We start from the raw sequence: 14,565 nt of genomic DNA on the forward strand, positions 1-14,565 counted from the left end.
ACTCATTTATTACTTTCTAGGATTTGAGGACAAATAGAATTCGAAGACAAATAGGATTCTATGATCTACCTGTAAAAACCTCATTCTTTTTACTTCTTCCTTTCCATTATGGGTGTCCTTGGTTTATTTTTCTGTCCTTTTCCTTTTTTCTCCCCCCCATACTACATTAGCTAGAACCTGTAGTATAGTGTTGAATAGCAGTGGCAACAATGGACAGCCTTACTTCATTTTTACAGGAGAAAGCATTCATTCATTCATCATTAAATGTGATGTTAGCTCTTGGTATTTTGTAAATATCCTTATCAGATTAAGGATATTCTTATCCATTCCCAGTTTAAGAGTTTTTTTTTTTTTTTTTTTTTTTTTTTTACCATGAATCGTATTGAATTTTGTCAAATGCTTTTTCTGCATCTATTGAGGTGATCGTATGGTTTTCTTCTGTTAATATGGTATATTACCTTAATTGATTTTAGAATGTTAAGCCAAGTTTGCATACTTTGGGTAAATCCCACTTGGTGATGGTGGCCAATCCTTTTGATCTCTTGCTTAATTTCTTGTTATGTCTTTGGTATGGCTCAGTATCAGGGTAGTAATGGCTTCATAGAGCGAGTCAGAGAATACTGCCTCCTCTATTTCTGAAATAGTTTGTTCAAGATTGGCATTATGTCTTCTTTTAAATATTTGGTAGAATTTACCAGTGAAGTCATTTGGGCCTGATTTTTTTCTTTGTGAGGTTTTTAATTACTAATTCAATTTCTTTACTTACATGTGTCTATTCAGATTTTTCTGTTTCTTCTGGAGTGCACTTTGGTAGTTTCTGTCTTTCAAGTTTTTTCATATCATCTGAGTTGTTGAACTTATTGGCATAAAGTTCATAATGTTCCCTTATACCATTTTATTATGTATATATATTTTTAAAGTTAAGATCTGTGGCCAATGGGGGACTTGAATTCACAACTCCACGATCAAGAGCCACATGCTCCACTGACTGAGCCAGCCAGGCACCCCTCTTCTACCATTTTAATATCTGTAGGATCTATAGTGATGTCACCCTTCTCATTCATGATATTGGTAAATATGTATTCTTTTTTTCCTTATCACTTTAGCTAAAAGTTAACAATTCTGTTGAGCTTCTCAAAGAACTAGCTCTTGGTTGAATTCATTTTCTCTATTGTTTTCTCCCTTTGATCTTTATTATTTTCTACCCTCCTCTTACTTTGCATTTAATTTGTTCTTCTCTTTGCAGTTCATTAAAGTATAAGCTTAGGTCACTGATTTGAGAACTTTCTTCTTTTATATAGATATTTAGTCCTTTAAATATTCCTTTAAGTACTGCTTTAGTGGTATCCTACACATTTGAATATGTTATGCTTCCATTTTTGTTTAGTTCAAGATACTTTTCTGATTTTCTTTTTGATATCTTTTTTGAGCCATTGGTTATTTAGAAGTTCCTTAAATGGTTTCCAAATATTTGAAGATTTCCCAAGGATCTTTCTGTTTTGGATTTCTAATTTAATTCTGTTCTGGTCAAAGAACACACATATTTAATATGACTTGAATCCTTTTGAATTTATTGAGTCTTGTTTTATGGCTTTAGTGGCAATTCTTTTTTTTTTTTAATGTTTATTTTTGAGAGAGAGAGAGAGAGAGAGAGAGAGAAAGAGAGAGAGAGAGAGAGAGAATGAATGAATGGAAGAGGGACAGAGAGAGAGGGAGACACAGAATCCAAAGCAGGTTTTGGGTCCAAGCTGTCAGCATAGAGCCCGACGTGGGGCTTAAACTCACGAACCACGAGGTCATGATGCTAAATTGACTGTGCCTCCCAGGCATCCCTCTTACTGGTTATTCTATGCGCACTTAAGAAAAATGTGTATTTTGGTGTTTTGAGTGTAGTATTCTATAAATGTCAATTAGGTAAAGTTGTGGTTAGTGTTGTTCAAGTCTACCTTGCTGATTTTCTAACTGGTTGTTCTATCAGTTATTGAAAGGGGGTATTGAAATCTCCAGTCATAATTATTGATCTGTGCATTACTCTTTGTAGTTCTTTCAGTTTTGACTTCATATATTTTGAAGTTCTGTCATTAAGTTCATAAATATTTAGTATCGTTCTCTTGACTAAATGACTCCTTTATCTTGATAAAGTGATCATCTTCATTTTAGGTACTCACTCTTCTTTGTTCTGAACTGTATACTCTGATATCAATATATTCAGTCTAGTGTTAGCTTGATATATATCTTCTTTTTTATCTTTTTATTTTTAATCTCTTTGTTTATATTTAAATTGTTTAGATAGGCAGTATCTAAATCTAAATCTAAATCTAAAATTTTTAGATTGGCAGTATCCAATCTAAAATTGGATTTCACTTTTTTAATCTTAACTGACAATCTCTACATTTAAAAATTAGTGTGTTAGGTCATTTACATGTATTGTGATTATTGCTGTGATTAAGTTTGAGTCTGTCATCTTTGTTATTTATTTTCTGTTTGTCCCATGTTTCTTGTTCCTTCTTTCTGCCTTCTTTTTCATTAATCAGGTATTTTTAAAAATTTTTATTTATGTCTTTTCTTCAGTCCTTAGCTGTAATTCTTTGTGTCTTTGTTTTGTGTTGTTTTTACCGTAATGGTTGCTTTAGCATATACAACTTACCAGTCTACATTTAAGGGATATTATACCATAAGAACCTTACTATAGGTAGGGTACTTGTATTTCTGTCCCCTAGGCTTTTTATTATCATTTGTCAAGCATTTTACTATTATGTATATTATAAATTCCATAATACATTTTTCATTTTACTTCTGCCTATAGGTCTTCCTTTAATGTTCTTTTAGTGCAGGTCTTTTGGTCATGAATTCTTTTGTGTGAATATGGTGTTTTTACTTTGACTTTTTTTTTTAAACCGCTTTATTAAGATATAATTCACATACTATACCATTCACCCATTTAAAGTGAACATTCAAGGGCATCTGAATGGCTCTGTTGGTTAAGTATCCGACTCTTGATCTTGGCTCAGGTCAGGATCTCATGATTGTGAGACTGAGCCCTGCATCCAGCTCAACACAGAGCTCCGTGCTGAGACTGCTTGGGATTCCCTCTCTCTCTCCCTTTCTTTCTGTCCCTCTCCTGCTCAATTCTCTCTCATGTGCATGTTTGCTCTTTCTCTCTCTCTCTCAAAAGAAATAAACACACAAAAAAGAAAATCTTTCTTTAAAAAAAACAGTGTTTTTAATATGTTCGTAGGATTTTATAGCCTTTATCACAGTTTTATTTTGGGACATTTTTGTCCCCCTAAAAGAAACCCCATACCCTTTAGCAGTTGTTCTGATCAGTTCCTATTCACTCTCATGTTTGGGAGAGATCCCCTACCCTAAATACCACAAGATGACTGAGCATACAACATCCAACATGGGACAGATGAGATAGCAATGTATTAGTTACATATACTCACAGCTCAACAGAGGGGAAAACCTCACAACATACAGGGCCACATGGGTGTTGTACTTGGGATCAAAGTGAACAAACATGGGCTGTGGGAGGCAGCCTTTATAGTAACATGAGGATGAGGTGACCCCTGGTGCCCCCTAGAAGGTGTGATTACTTGTTCAAATAATTTCATAGGCTGGCAGGGAAGTAAAACTCATTAAGTTAAACACCAAGTAGAATGTAGCTAGTACAGCTGCATGGGGAACTTTCTTTCTTTCTTTCTTTCTTCCTTCCTTCCTTCCTTCCTTCCTTCCTTCCTTCCTTCCTTCCTTCCTTTCTTTCCTTTTCTTTCCTTTTCTTTCTTAGATTTTATTTGAAGTAATCTTTATATTCAACATGGGCTTGAACTCAAACCCTGAGATCAAGAGTTACATGCTCTGCCAAGTGAGCCAGCCAGGTGCCCAAGCAACTTTTCCACCGGATGGGGTGGGGCACATATCTGGTTAAGAGTAGGGGAACTCATGGTTAGGCATTTGGAGCCCTGCGAGGCCCAATGTGTCAAGGCAGCAGTTAATATTGAATCTTAATTTCATGCCTTACACCACAGCAGTGAGTCTGCATTCCTCCCTGATCCCTCCTTCATCCCTTGACCACGACAAATCTGTTTTCTATCTTTATGGATATACCTATTCTAGACATTTCATATAAGTGGACTCCTACCATAGATGGTATTTTGTGTCTGAATTTTTCCCCTTAACATCAGGTTTTCAAGGGTCATCGTGTTGTAGACATCAGTACTTCACACCTTTGTATTGCTGATTAGTATTCCATTCTGTGGCTGTATTACATCTTATTTATCCATTCTTCAGTTGACGGGCATTTAGTTGTTTCCACTTTTTGGCTGTTAGGAATAACGCTGCTCTGAACATTTGTGTACAATTTTTGTGTGGATGTGTGTTTTCGTTTTTCTTTGGTATATGCCTAACTTTTCCTTTGCTTTTTAAAGCTTTTTATGCTGGATGTAAAATTTGGGTTGGTTGGGGTTTTTTTTTTTTCCTCTTTCAGTGATTTCAATATGTTCCGCTTCTGCCCTCTAGTTTGCATTGTTTCTGATGAGAAATCTGCTTTCATCTTTATCTTTATGCCTCTGACCACATAATGGCTTAGTCTGCTTTTAAGATTTTCTTTTTATCATTGGTTTTAAGTAGTTTGATTATAACATGCTCTGGTATAGTTTTCTTTATATTGCTTGTGTTCAGGGTTTGTTGAGATTCTTAGATCTGGGGGTTTACAGTTTTCATCAAATTTAGAAAGACTTCAGCTGTTATTTCTTTAACTATTTGTTTGGTCCCACTCCCACTTTGGGACTCCAATTATTCATAAAGTACACTGCTTGTCCCACAACTAACTGATACTCTTTTCTTTTTGGAGGGATTCTTTTTTCTCTGTGTTTTCCATTTTTTATAATTTCTGTTTCTGTGCTTTCAAATTCAGTGCCTTTTCTAATTTCAAATCTCTTGTCAATCCCATTGAATATATTTTTCATCTCCGTTATCTCAAGAAGTTTGATTTGGGTCTTTTGTATTTTCTAGGTCTCTGCTTAACTTTATGAACATAGAGTAGTTACAATAACTGTTTTAATGTCTTTCTCTGCGAATTCTAACATTAATTTCTATTGATTAACTATTCTGTTAAATTTGCAATTTTTTTTTTTTTGGTAATCTTTCAGTGGATGTCTGATATTGTGAAATTTACTTTGTTGGATGCTAGATAATTTTATATTCTTGTAAATCTTCTTGAGCTTTATTTTGGGATGCAATTGTTACTTAGAAACAATATGAGCATTTCTGGTCTTATTTTTATGATATGTTAGGTGGGTCCATTGCCATGCCCAGTGTGGGTTAATTATTCTTTACTACTGAGGCAAGACCTTTCTGAGTATTCAGTACCCTGTGAATTATGTGTTTTACAGTCTGTGGAAGTAGGCCCTGTAGCCCAGAGTGAGCCTCGTCTTCTCAGCTTAGGTCCTCCATGCCCAGTCTCATTTCACCTCTGCACCACTGCATGGGAATTCTCTCAAGGCCGTCATAGAGCTTACCATCTTTGTTTTCCAAATCGCCTGTGTTATCTGATGCTGAAATATCTTAAAAATAATTTCTTTTCTTCTCCTTCAGTTATTTTGGGGTATGGGGAGGGGTGGTGCTAAATCTAGTCCCTTTTATGCCATTTTTGGCTGGAAGAGAAGTCTACCCAAAAGGTTTTGACAGATGACTAAATCAGTTGGGATATGAACTCTTACATGGATTTGTTTTCATAGGATATTTTTGTTAGTATTTAAATTCATGATAAATTTCTTGATCTAAGTTAGTTTTCTTTCACCCTTACAGCTTGCCTCTGAATATTGATTTGCTAGATAGTCCAGACTTAATGGAAACAACCATTGATGATCTAATTGGGGCACCTGACACTCTGGAAACACCCCAAGTGCCAGATGAAGTTAACACAGTCACCGGGCAAACTGGATTAGAGGAACCTAAAGAGGAGTGTGAGAGTAAGTAAATGTTCTGTATAACATCAAGGACAACTTTTTATTTTACATCCCTTTGAAGTGAGCTATTTAAATCAGTTCCTTCAAGAATGTTTTATGCAGTAGTTGAATTTTAAAATTTAAGGAAGAATAGTTGTGCCTTCTTGCCTGTTTTTGGCTTAAGGGTCCATTGAAATTGTTAAGATTACATAATTGGGACAATTAAACATTTGTGTCATTTGGGGCGCCTGGGTGGCTCAGTCGGTTGAGTGTCCAGCTTTGGCTCAGGTCATGATCTCACAGTCTGTGAGATCGAGCCCCGCGTTGGGCTCGGTGCTGACAGTGCAGAGCCTGGAGCCTGCTTCGGATTCTGTGTCTCCCTCTCTCTCTGCCCCTCCCCCGTTCATGCTCTGTCTCTCTCTGTCCCAAAAATAAAAAAATAAAAAAATAAAATAAAACGTTAAAAAAAAAAATTTAGTATCGCATAAAGAAGCGTTAAGAAAACCAGGAGATGGCAATTAAAGTAAATAAACGAAAACGGAGGATTTGGGGAAGATCAGTGTTGAATTTGTGATTTTGTACGTTAAAATTACTGGAAAAGTTTTAAGAACTGCCAGTACTGGAAAACTATCTCTGGAAATTCTGTTATCATCGTACTAGGATCAGCTCGGGAATCAGTATTCCTTAAAAGCTCCCTATCTGGTTTTAATGTATAGCCATGGGAAGGATCCACTGAGTTAATGAATGGACACTTTATAAGATCCCTTTGACGAGGAGAAAAATGATTTCATAGTTTTTCCCTCCCTTCTACCTAATTAAATAGAAATTACTAGGAATGGGGCACCTGGGTGGCTTAGTTGGTTGAGCATCCAACTTCAGCTCAGGTCATGGTCTTGCAGTTCGTGAGTTCAAGCCCCGCATTGGGTTCTGTGCTAACAAACAGCTCAGAGCCTGGAGCCTGCTTCAGATTCTGTATCTCTGTCTCTCTGTCCCTCCCCTGCTCATGCTCTGCCTCTCTCTGTCTCTCAAAAATAAGTAAATGTTAAAATTTAAAAAAAAATTACTAGGCATTCAACAGCTTGCTTTATCAGGAGACTGTGTGAAAATTCAAACTCATACCAGATTAGTCCCTGCAAAATAAGATTATTACAGAGTGGCTAATTTAAATAGAGTTCGTTTAAAGGTGAATTGTGTTTAACATATTATCTTTTCAGTGGTTAGAGAACTTTATTTGTAATGTGTTTTGCAGCTAGGTGGAACATAAGAGAGACAAAAGGCTTTTCCTGCATTGCACCTGTGTTATCAATACATAATATATTGTATCAGTCAATGAATAAATGTATGTCCTCCATCTGTTTGCTTCATAAAAGTATAGTTTTAGGCAGCGTATAGTCAGGGCCAAGGAAAGAAAGTGGCAAGGCAAAGTACTGAGGTCGGCAGGAGGAGCTTGGGTTGTGGTTGTGGAAGGATCGTGTCACAGGTGTTCTCTGCCTTTTCTTCAGATATTTTGGCTGGTAAGCCTTCTTAACTGCACATGCTCTTGAGATTCCATATCCAGTGGCTTTCTAGGAGTACTGTAGATACAGGGCAATGTTCCTGTTTGGGTTAACTTTTAAAGGCCAACTGGGACTCAGTTATCCACACTTTTTTTAAAAAAAATTTTTTTTTAACATTTATTCATTTTTGAGAGACAGAGAGAGACAGAGTGCAAGTGGGGGAGGGGCAGAGAGAGAGAGGGAAACACAGAATCTAAAGCAGGCTCCAGGCTCCGAGCTGTTAGCACAGAGCCTAACACGGGACTCGAACCCACGAACCATGAGATCATGACCTGAGCCGAAGTTGGATGCTTAACTGACGGAGCCACCCAGGCTCCCCAACATGCTCTTTTTTTTTTTTTTTTTTTAATGTTCATTTTTAAGACCGAGCACGAGCGGAGGAGAGGCAGAGAGAGAAGGAGACACAGAATCCGAAGTGGGCTCCAGACTCTGAGCTGTCATCACAGCCCGATGAGGGCGGGGCTTGAACCCACAAACTACAAGATCATGACCTGAGCCAAAGTTGGACGCTTAACTGACTGAGCTACCCAGGCACCCCTGTTTGGGTTAACTTTTAAATTAATAGTTACCTGGTTCTAGAAAGAAAATGTATTTATTCTGTGGTCATCTAGATTATTCCACTTAATTTTTGGTAACTGGTATTGGGGAAAAAAACTTAAGTGTATTACCTCACACAGCTGTGACAGATTGACAGACTAAGGGGCCATGTTGCCATTTTTTCCCAGCATTAAAAGATGCCTCAGAGAAGCTCAGACACCTTGAGTTGGAAAGCAGTCTATTGCCGTCCTCCCGTCCCAGCGTTGATGTCAACATCAACAACCAGGTATTCAGATTTCTCCCTCATATACCTGTACACATCTTCAGACCTTCTGGAAATCCCTGCTTTCCAAAGCTGATGCTTTCTCTCTTCTTTCGCTGGGGAATGTGTGTGTGTGTACTTCTTACAGATCTCTTTAAAAAGCACAGTTCATGTATGTTCTGGAGGAAAGGAAGAAACTTGGGCCATGATAGGAACTGTAAAGTCATCTCCTGAGTGTTTTTAAATTTTTTTTTTTCAACGTTTTTATTTATTTTTGGGACAGAGAGAGACAGAGCATGAACGGGGGAGGGGCAGAGAGAGAGGGAGACACAGAATCGGAAACAGGCTCCAGGCTCTGAGCCATCAGCCCAGAGCCTGACGCGGGGCTCGAACTCACGGACCGCGAGATCGTGACCTGGCTGAAGTCGGACGCTTAACCAACTGCGCCACCCAGGCGCCCCTCCTGAGTGTTTTTAAACACACATGCAAAGTGTTGTGGTTGCTTTAAACTTGTTCTTTTGATTCAGCCCATCCTCTTTCTAATTCTATTCAATGGGTTGTGCTATAGTTGAAGAACCAGTTGAAAGCCTTTCAGAATTACAGAAGGATTTGTTCAAACAGGAGCTGCTCTGTCCTATAAACAAGGAAGAGAATGGAACTTGAGATGCTTAAGCTTTGTCCTTCATAACTTTTACCACCCTGTGCCCTTGGAGTTTTAGGTGTGAGGTGGGGGTGCATCCCAATTTAACATATTAAACTTTAGTTCATTGTTTGAGTGTAATTTAAAAATTTTCTTAAATAACTTATAGAGATAATTAAAAATAGATCAGATGAGGTAAAAATAATTTACTGTGTCAGCTACTAGGTGTCCCTACTAAATGGAAGAGTAAATTTTAGATAATGATCTGGAGACACCCTTTTTCCATATATAGACAACAGATAACAAGGATCTGTTGAATTGATTTTGTTTTGGTTTTAAAGAGGAAAAGGGACCAGCTGATTTGTAGTGTTCTTTCATCCTTGGATAACTAGCTGGAATTTCTTCAGAGACCAGTATAACAGAGAGAGTGATTTTCTTCTTTCTTGTCATTGTTCAAGCTATCTTTTTGAATCCAACTTGGTTTTCTTTTTCCTTTTTCTGTTTTTGCTTAGGAATGTCTTTTACAAGCTGATTAAATTCCAGAAAGGCTTTCATTTTCTTGACCCCTCAGTATTTTTCAATTATATTGATCTGTTTGCTTTCATATCGTCCGTTGTTTTTACTATCTCTATAGGTAGGGGAATGCAGGGTCAGAGACAGAGGGTTAATTGAAAGCTCTAGATGAAAGCTTTAGATGGTTAGCAATTAATTTGAGAAGAATTTAATGAAGGACTAGAATGAACCTGAAGGAGAATGATGAATCTTGCTGGGCATAGGGTGGGAGAAGAGGAATGATTGTTACACTGGAAGGGAGTTCATGCAAATCCACTGGATAGCAATGTGTTTCTTTTGTAAAATTCCCTGCATGTCTTATTATAATATCACTGAGCCTCCAAAGCAGAGAATCTGTTAAATTAATCTTGAAGACTTGAAGAACGAACAGGAGTGTGGGTTCAGGATAGGAAAGGGAGTGTAAGAGTAGGTTAGGTAAAGGACAGTGGCTGCCGTAAAGGAACATTCTGGGGTTCACATAGCTAGAAAAAATGATAGCTAATATTTAGTGAGAATAATCGATGCCAGGCAGGAATAACAAGAAAGAACTCAGTGTTGTATTAAAAAAAAAAATAAGAGACCTCTTTATAACTAGAGTGCTGTATACAAGTTTGATTCCTGTTTTATATATATGATACATTTTTAATCCAGTCTGATTTCTGTACCTTTATCATCAGTAGATCATGTTTTCTTAGGGAATGCAAATTAATCTTGATAAAAGCTTTACTAATTAAAGTAATCTTAGAATGAAAAACCTGTAAATAAAATACATTATGGTAAAGCAAAGTACCAATTTTGGATGATTAGCTCTAAGAATTGTGGAACTGAGAAGCTGTAAGCCAGTGACAGAATGTTAGGCTCAGACTAGCACTACTGGCAGCAGAGTTGACTTCAAACTCATGTCTTGAGAACCCATTTTAGAGGGACCTCATGCCATGGGAGGCCTACATTACCCAGGATTGATGCAGTCCCTTGACACCCTGATACACTGTTGATTCAGTACTACAAACGTGTTTATTGTTTACTTTCTGTAAGATAAACTAATAAGATGAAAGAAAACAGCTAAGAAATACAGTTTTTGGAAGGCAATATCAGGATCCATGAAGACTGACAGGCTGGAATGATGCACTATATATAAGAATATATGTTATAAATCTGAAAATACAGGATTAGGATAGAGAGGTAGAATATAACACAAGCATGTGTAAAAAAGTGTTTTAGGAATATGTAAATGTGGTTTGAAGTGTGACTGGCAGAACATTATTAACCAAAAGGGTTTAAAAAGGGAGGTCCAAACATAGTATTATTATAGTCATTTCTGGGTAGCACTCTTCAAAACTGATTTAGGAAACTAAAGCAGTTTGAGAAGAGAAGGAACTAAATGGTGAAAGCTCTTAGAGCTAAGTTACAACTAAGGATCAGTAGTCTCAGGAAATAGCATTTTATTTGAAAAATTTTTTTTGACAGGGGGCGCCTGGGAGGCTCAGTCGGTTGAGCATCTGACTTCGGCTCACGTCATGATCTCTAGATTTGTGAGTTGGAACCCCATGTCGGGCTCTGTGCTTACAGCTCAGAGCCTGGAACCTGCTTCAGATTCTATGTCTCCCTCTCTCTCTGCCCTCTGCATTCCTCCCCCATATGCACTCTGCCTCTCTCTGTCTCTCAACAATAAATAAACATTAAAAAAATTTATTTTTTAATTTTTTTAATGTTTATTGTTGAGAGACAGAGACAGAGTGCAAGCAGGGGACAGAGAAAGAGGGAGACACAGGATCCGAAGCAGGCTTCAGGCTGTGAGCTGTCAGCACAGAGCCTGATGCAAGCTTGAACTCACAAACCGGGATCATGACCTGAGCTGAAGTTGGACGCTTAACCGACTGAACCAATTAGGTGCCCCAGGAAGGGCATTTTAGATATCTGAAGAGGTATTATGTGAAAGAGGCATTAGTGTAACCTGTTTTAATAGCCTCCGAGAAGAGTTGAGGTCAGCGAGTATGTAAGAGGTGTGCAGGTGTCACCTTGATATGAGAAACATTTTCTGGGGTACCTGGTTGGCTCATTCAGTGGGGTGTGTGACTCTTGATCTTGGGGTTGTGAGTTCAAGCCCTACATTGGATGTAGAAATTACTTAAAAATAAAATCTCTAACAAAAAAGAAAGGAAGGAAGGGAAAGAAAGAGAGAGGGAGAGAGAAAGGGAGGAAGGAAGGAAGAAAGGAAGGAAGGAAGGAAGGAAGGAAGGAAGGAAGGAAGGAAGGAATCATTTCCTAACAGTAATTTCCCAAGAAAGCAGCACGTTCTTCAATGTGGGAAGTTCCTCAGGCAAAGATAAATTAACCACATTATGGGCTCTTTTGGTGGTTGGAGGAACTGATCATTCTGTCCAACCTTGAGATGCTGTGGTTAAGTGTCATTGTTGGGGTTCTTCCCTCTTTTTTGTACCTCCTCTTTTTAGAAATTTATTCAGTTTCTGTGCTTGACCTATGTGTTTGGAGTCCTTTAGGGCTTATGCTGGATCAAGATCTATAGATTTTTCAAGTTACTTTCCTCCTCTTAATTACCTGAGGCAGTTCCAAGATTTTCTTTATCTCCAGATTTCATTTTAGAAATCATTTTTTTCTTGTTCTTCAGTCAGCAAAAAAAGTGCTTAAAAAGGGGTGCCTGTTTGGCTCAGTTGGTGGAGTGTGCAACTCTTGATCTCAGAGTTGTGAATTCGAGCCCCATATCAGGTGTAGAGATTACTTAAAAATAAAATCTTCCAAAAAAATGCTTAAAGTAACAAAAGTTAAACTGCATTTATTAGTGAGGACAGGTGGCCTAATTAAGACATGCATGGCCCATGGAGAGCAAACTGAGGGTTATTGGAGGGGTTGTGGGAGGGAGGATGGGGTAAATGGGTAAGGGGCACTAAGGAATCCACTCCTGAAACCACTGTTGCACTGTATGCTAATTAATTTGGATGTAAATTATAAAAAAAAAAAAATTGAAAGAAAAGAAAAGTATCAGAAAAAAAAAAAAGACATGCATGGCCTTTAGCAACTGGTCTTTTTTGGGAAAAGAATTAAAAGTAGGGCATGACAGCTGTATTCTATTGACTAGGAATTGGTGGGCTATTTCCATGAAGGGTCAGATAGTATTTTAGTCTTGCCAACCATACTGTCTCTGTTACAACTACTCTGGCATTGCAGCACAAAAGCAACCACATAGGAATGAGCATGGCTGTGTTCCAGTAAATTTTATTTACAAAAGCAGGTGGTGGGCTAGATTTGACCTGTGAGTTATACTTTGCTGACCTCTTCTCTTGATAGGTACGAATTTAATCTGCAACAGGTTGCCACCATATATGATTTGGAATAATCTGGCATTTTTACCCTTTTGATTTGCTTGTATCCAGACTTTAAAAAGGTATAACCAAGAACTATCTCAAAAGCCAAACTTGGCACACAGAATAAAACAAAACAGAAAAATGAGTTTATTTTAAGGTTTCAGTCTGCAAGCCAGGGACCTGACGGCTGCAGGAGCAATGAGTCCTGAGTTGCTCATGCAGACGAATTGTTTATGGGATAAATATAGAAGTTTTGTTTTTTTTTTTTCTCCCAGCTGATTGATTGCTTAGTGGTCCTGTTTTATTTGGATCAGGATAGCTGACTCAGGGGAACAGGGAAGTCCAGAGATGGTGTGAACTAGCTTGGCATTTAGAAGTTGTCTGGTTTTCTCTGCTGATTTCTTTTTTTTTTTTTAATTTTTTTTTTCAACGTTTATTTATTTTTTGGGGGACAGAGAGAGACAGAGCATGAACGGGGGAGGGGCAGAGAGAGAGGGAGACACAGAATCAGAAGCAGGCTCCAGGCTATGAGCCATCAGCCCAGAGCCTGACGCGGGGCTCGAACTCCCGGACCGCGAGATCGTGACCTGGCTGAAGTCGGACGCTTAACCGACTGCGCCACCCAGGCGCCCCTTCTCTGCTGATTTCTGAGAAGGACTGTAAATTCTTTTTTTTTTTTTTAGAACTGTAAATTCTTGTCAGATTTCCTTCATGTATGTATGTTGATCATCTCCATTTTTATCCTTGACATAAGTAACACCATTTCACTTGCTTCTGCAAGTCATTACCTACCTACCTACCTTTCTTTCTCTCTCTTTCTTTCTTTTCTTTCTTTCTCTTTCTTTTCTTTTCTTTTTTCTTTTCTTTTCTTTTCTTTTCTTTTCTTTTCTTTTCTTTTCTTTTCTTTTCTTTTCTTTTCTTTCTTTCTTCTTCTTCTTTCACTAATCTGTTGTCCCATTAGCTAACATATAGTGTATACATTGTAGTCTTAGCTTCAGGAGTAGATTCCCACAATTCATCACTTACATACAACAGCCACTGCTCATCCCAGCAAGTACCTTCTGGCCATCTCACATTTTTTCCACCTTCCCAACCCCCGTCCCCATCAACCCTCAGATTACAAGTAGTTAACTTTCTTTACATCTGCCCTGGACACAGGGCAGTGGACACAGAAGGTATGTGAATAAGTCTAACTTCCCTTTGGAAATGGAGGCAGTCTTCAGACATTAGCTGTGCAACAGCCATACTTCTCCAGAAATCAGTGAGCTGTTACATATCATGTAATTAGTAAGTAGAAATTATACTTTTTATGAATGCAAAGGCAAATATTTCCTGCTTGGCAATAATTGGTAAATAATTTTCCCTGTACCCTCTTGAGTTCTTGGCTGAGACCTCTGTGACAAAAGACCGAGTAACAAGAGAAAAACAAGTTTCCTAACCCAGGGAAAAATGAATAACTCTCAGAGACAGCTTAGAATTCCTGCTTGAATACCACCTTCAGCTAGAGTTGAAAGATGTAGGGGAAGCCAGTTATGAGAAAGTTATAAGGAAAGGTCTGATAAATAAGAGTAAGGTTGTTACGCAGATTTGATTCCTTGCTTTTCATTGAGAAGGGTCTGAAGTCCCCAGGGATTAATCTTTGTCCTTCTTGGTGGAGTGGGGAGGAGGGATACTTTTGTAAGTTTATGTTCTGCTTTTAGGCAAATAGGGGGAGAGTGGAGAGCTTTTCTTGTGGCCTTCCAAGATG

The 14,565-nt window shown here is 38.1% G+C and overlaps 1 protein-coding gene across 1 annotated transcript in view; it reads left to right on the top strand.

The window, feature by feature from the left end:
- Positions 1 to 14,565, top strand: part of EPB41L5 (erythrocyte membrane protein band 4.1 like 5) — a 136,655-nt gene that overhangs the window by 96,787 nt on the left and 25,303 nt on the right. The window contains exons 17-18 of the mRNA XM_047085645.1: positions 5,809 to 5,972; positions 8,230 to 8,327. Of these exons, the coding sequence (XP_046941601.1) occupies positions 5,809 to 5,972; positions 8,230 to 8,327 (262 nt within the window). The remainder of the gene's footprint in view (positions 1 to 5,808; positions 5,973 to 8,229; positions 8,328 to 14,565) is intronic.

This window comes from Lynx rufus, unplaced genomic scaffold (assembly GCF_022079265.1).
Source record: "Lynx rufus isolate CCGP_SWC_20201006 ecotype Redwood Valley unplaced genomic scaffold, mLynRuf1.p SCAF_2, whole genome shotgun sequence".
Lineage (NCBI taxonomy): Eukaryota > Metazoa > Chordata > Mammalia > Carnivora > Felidae > Lynx > Lynx rufus.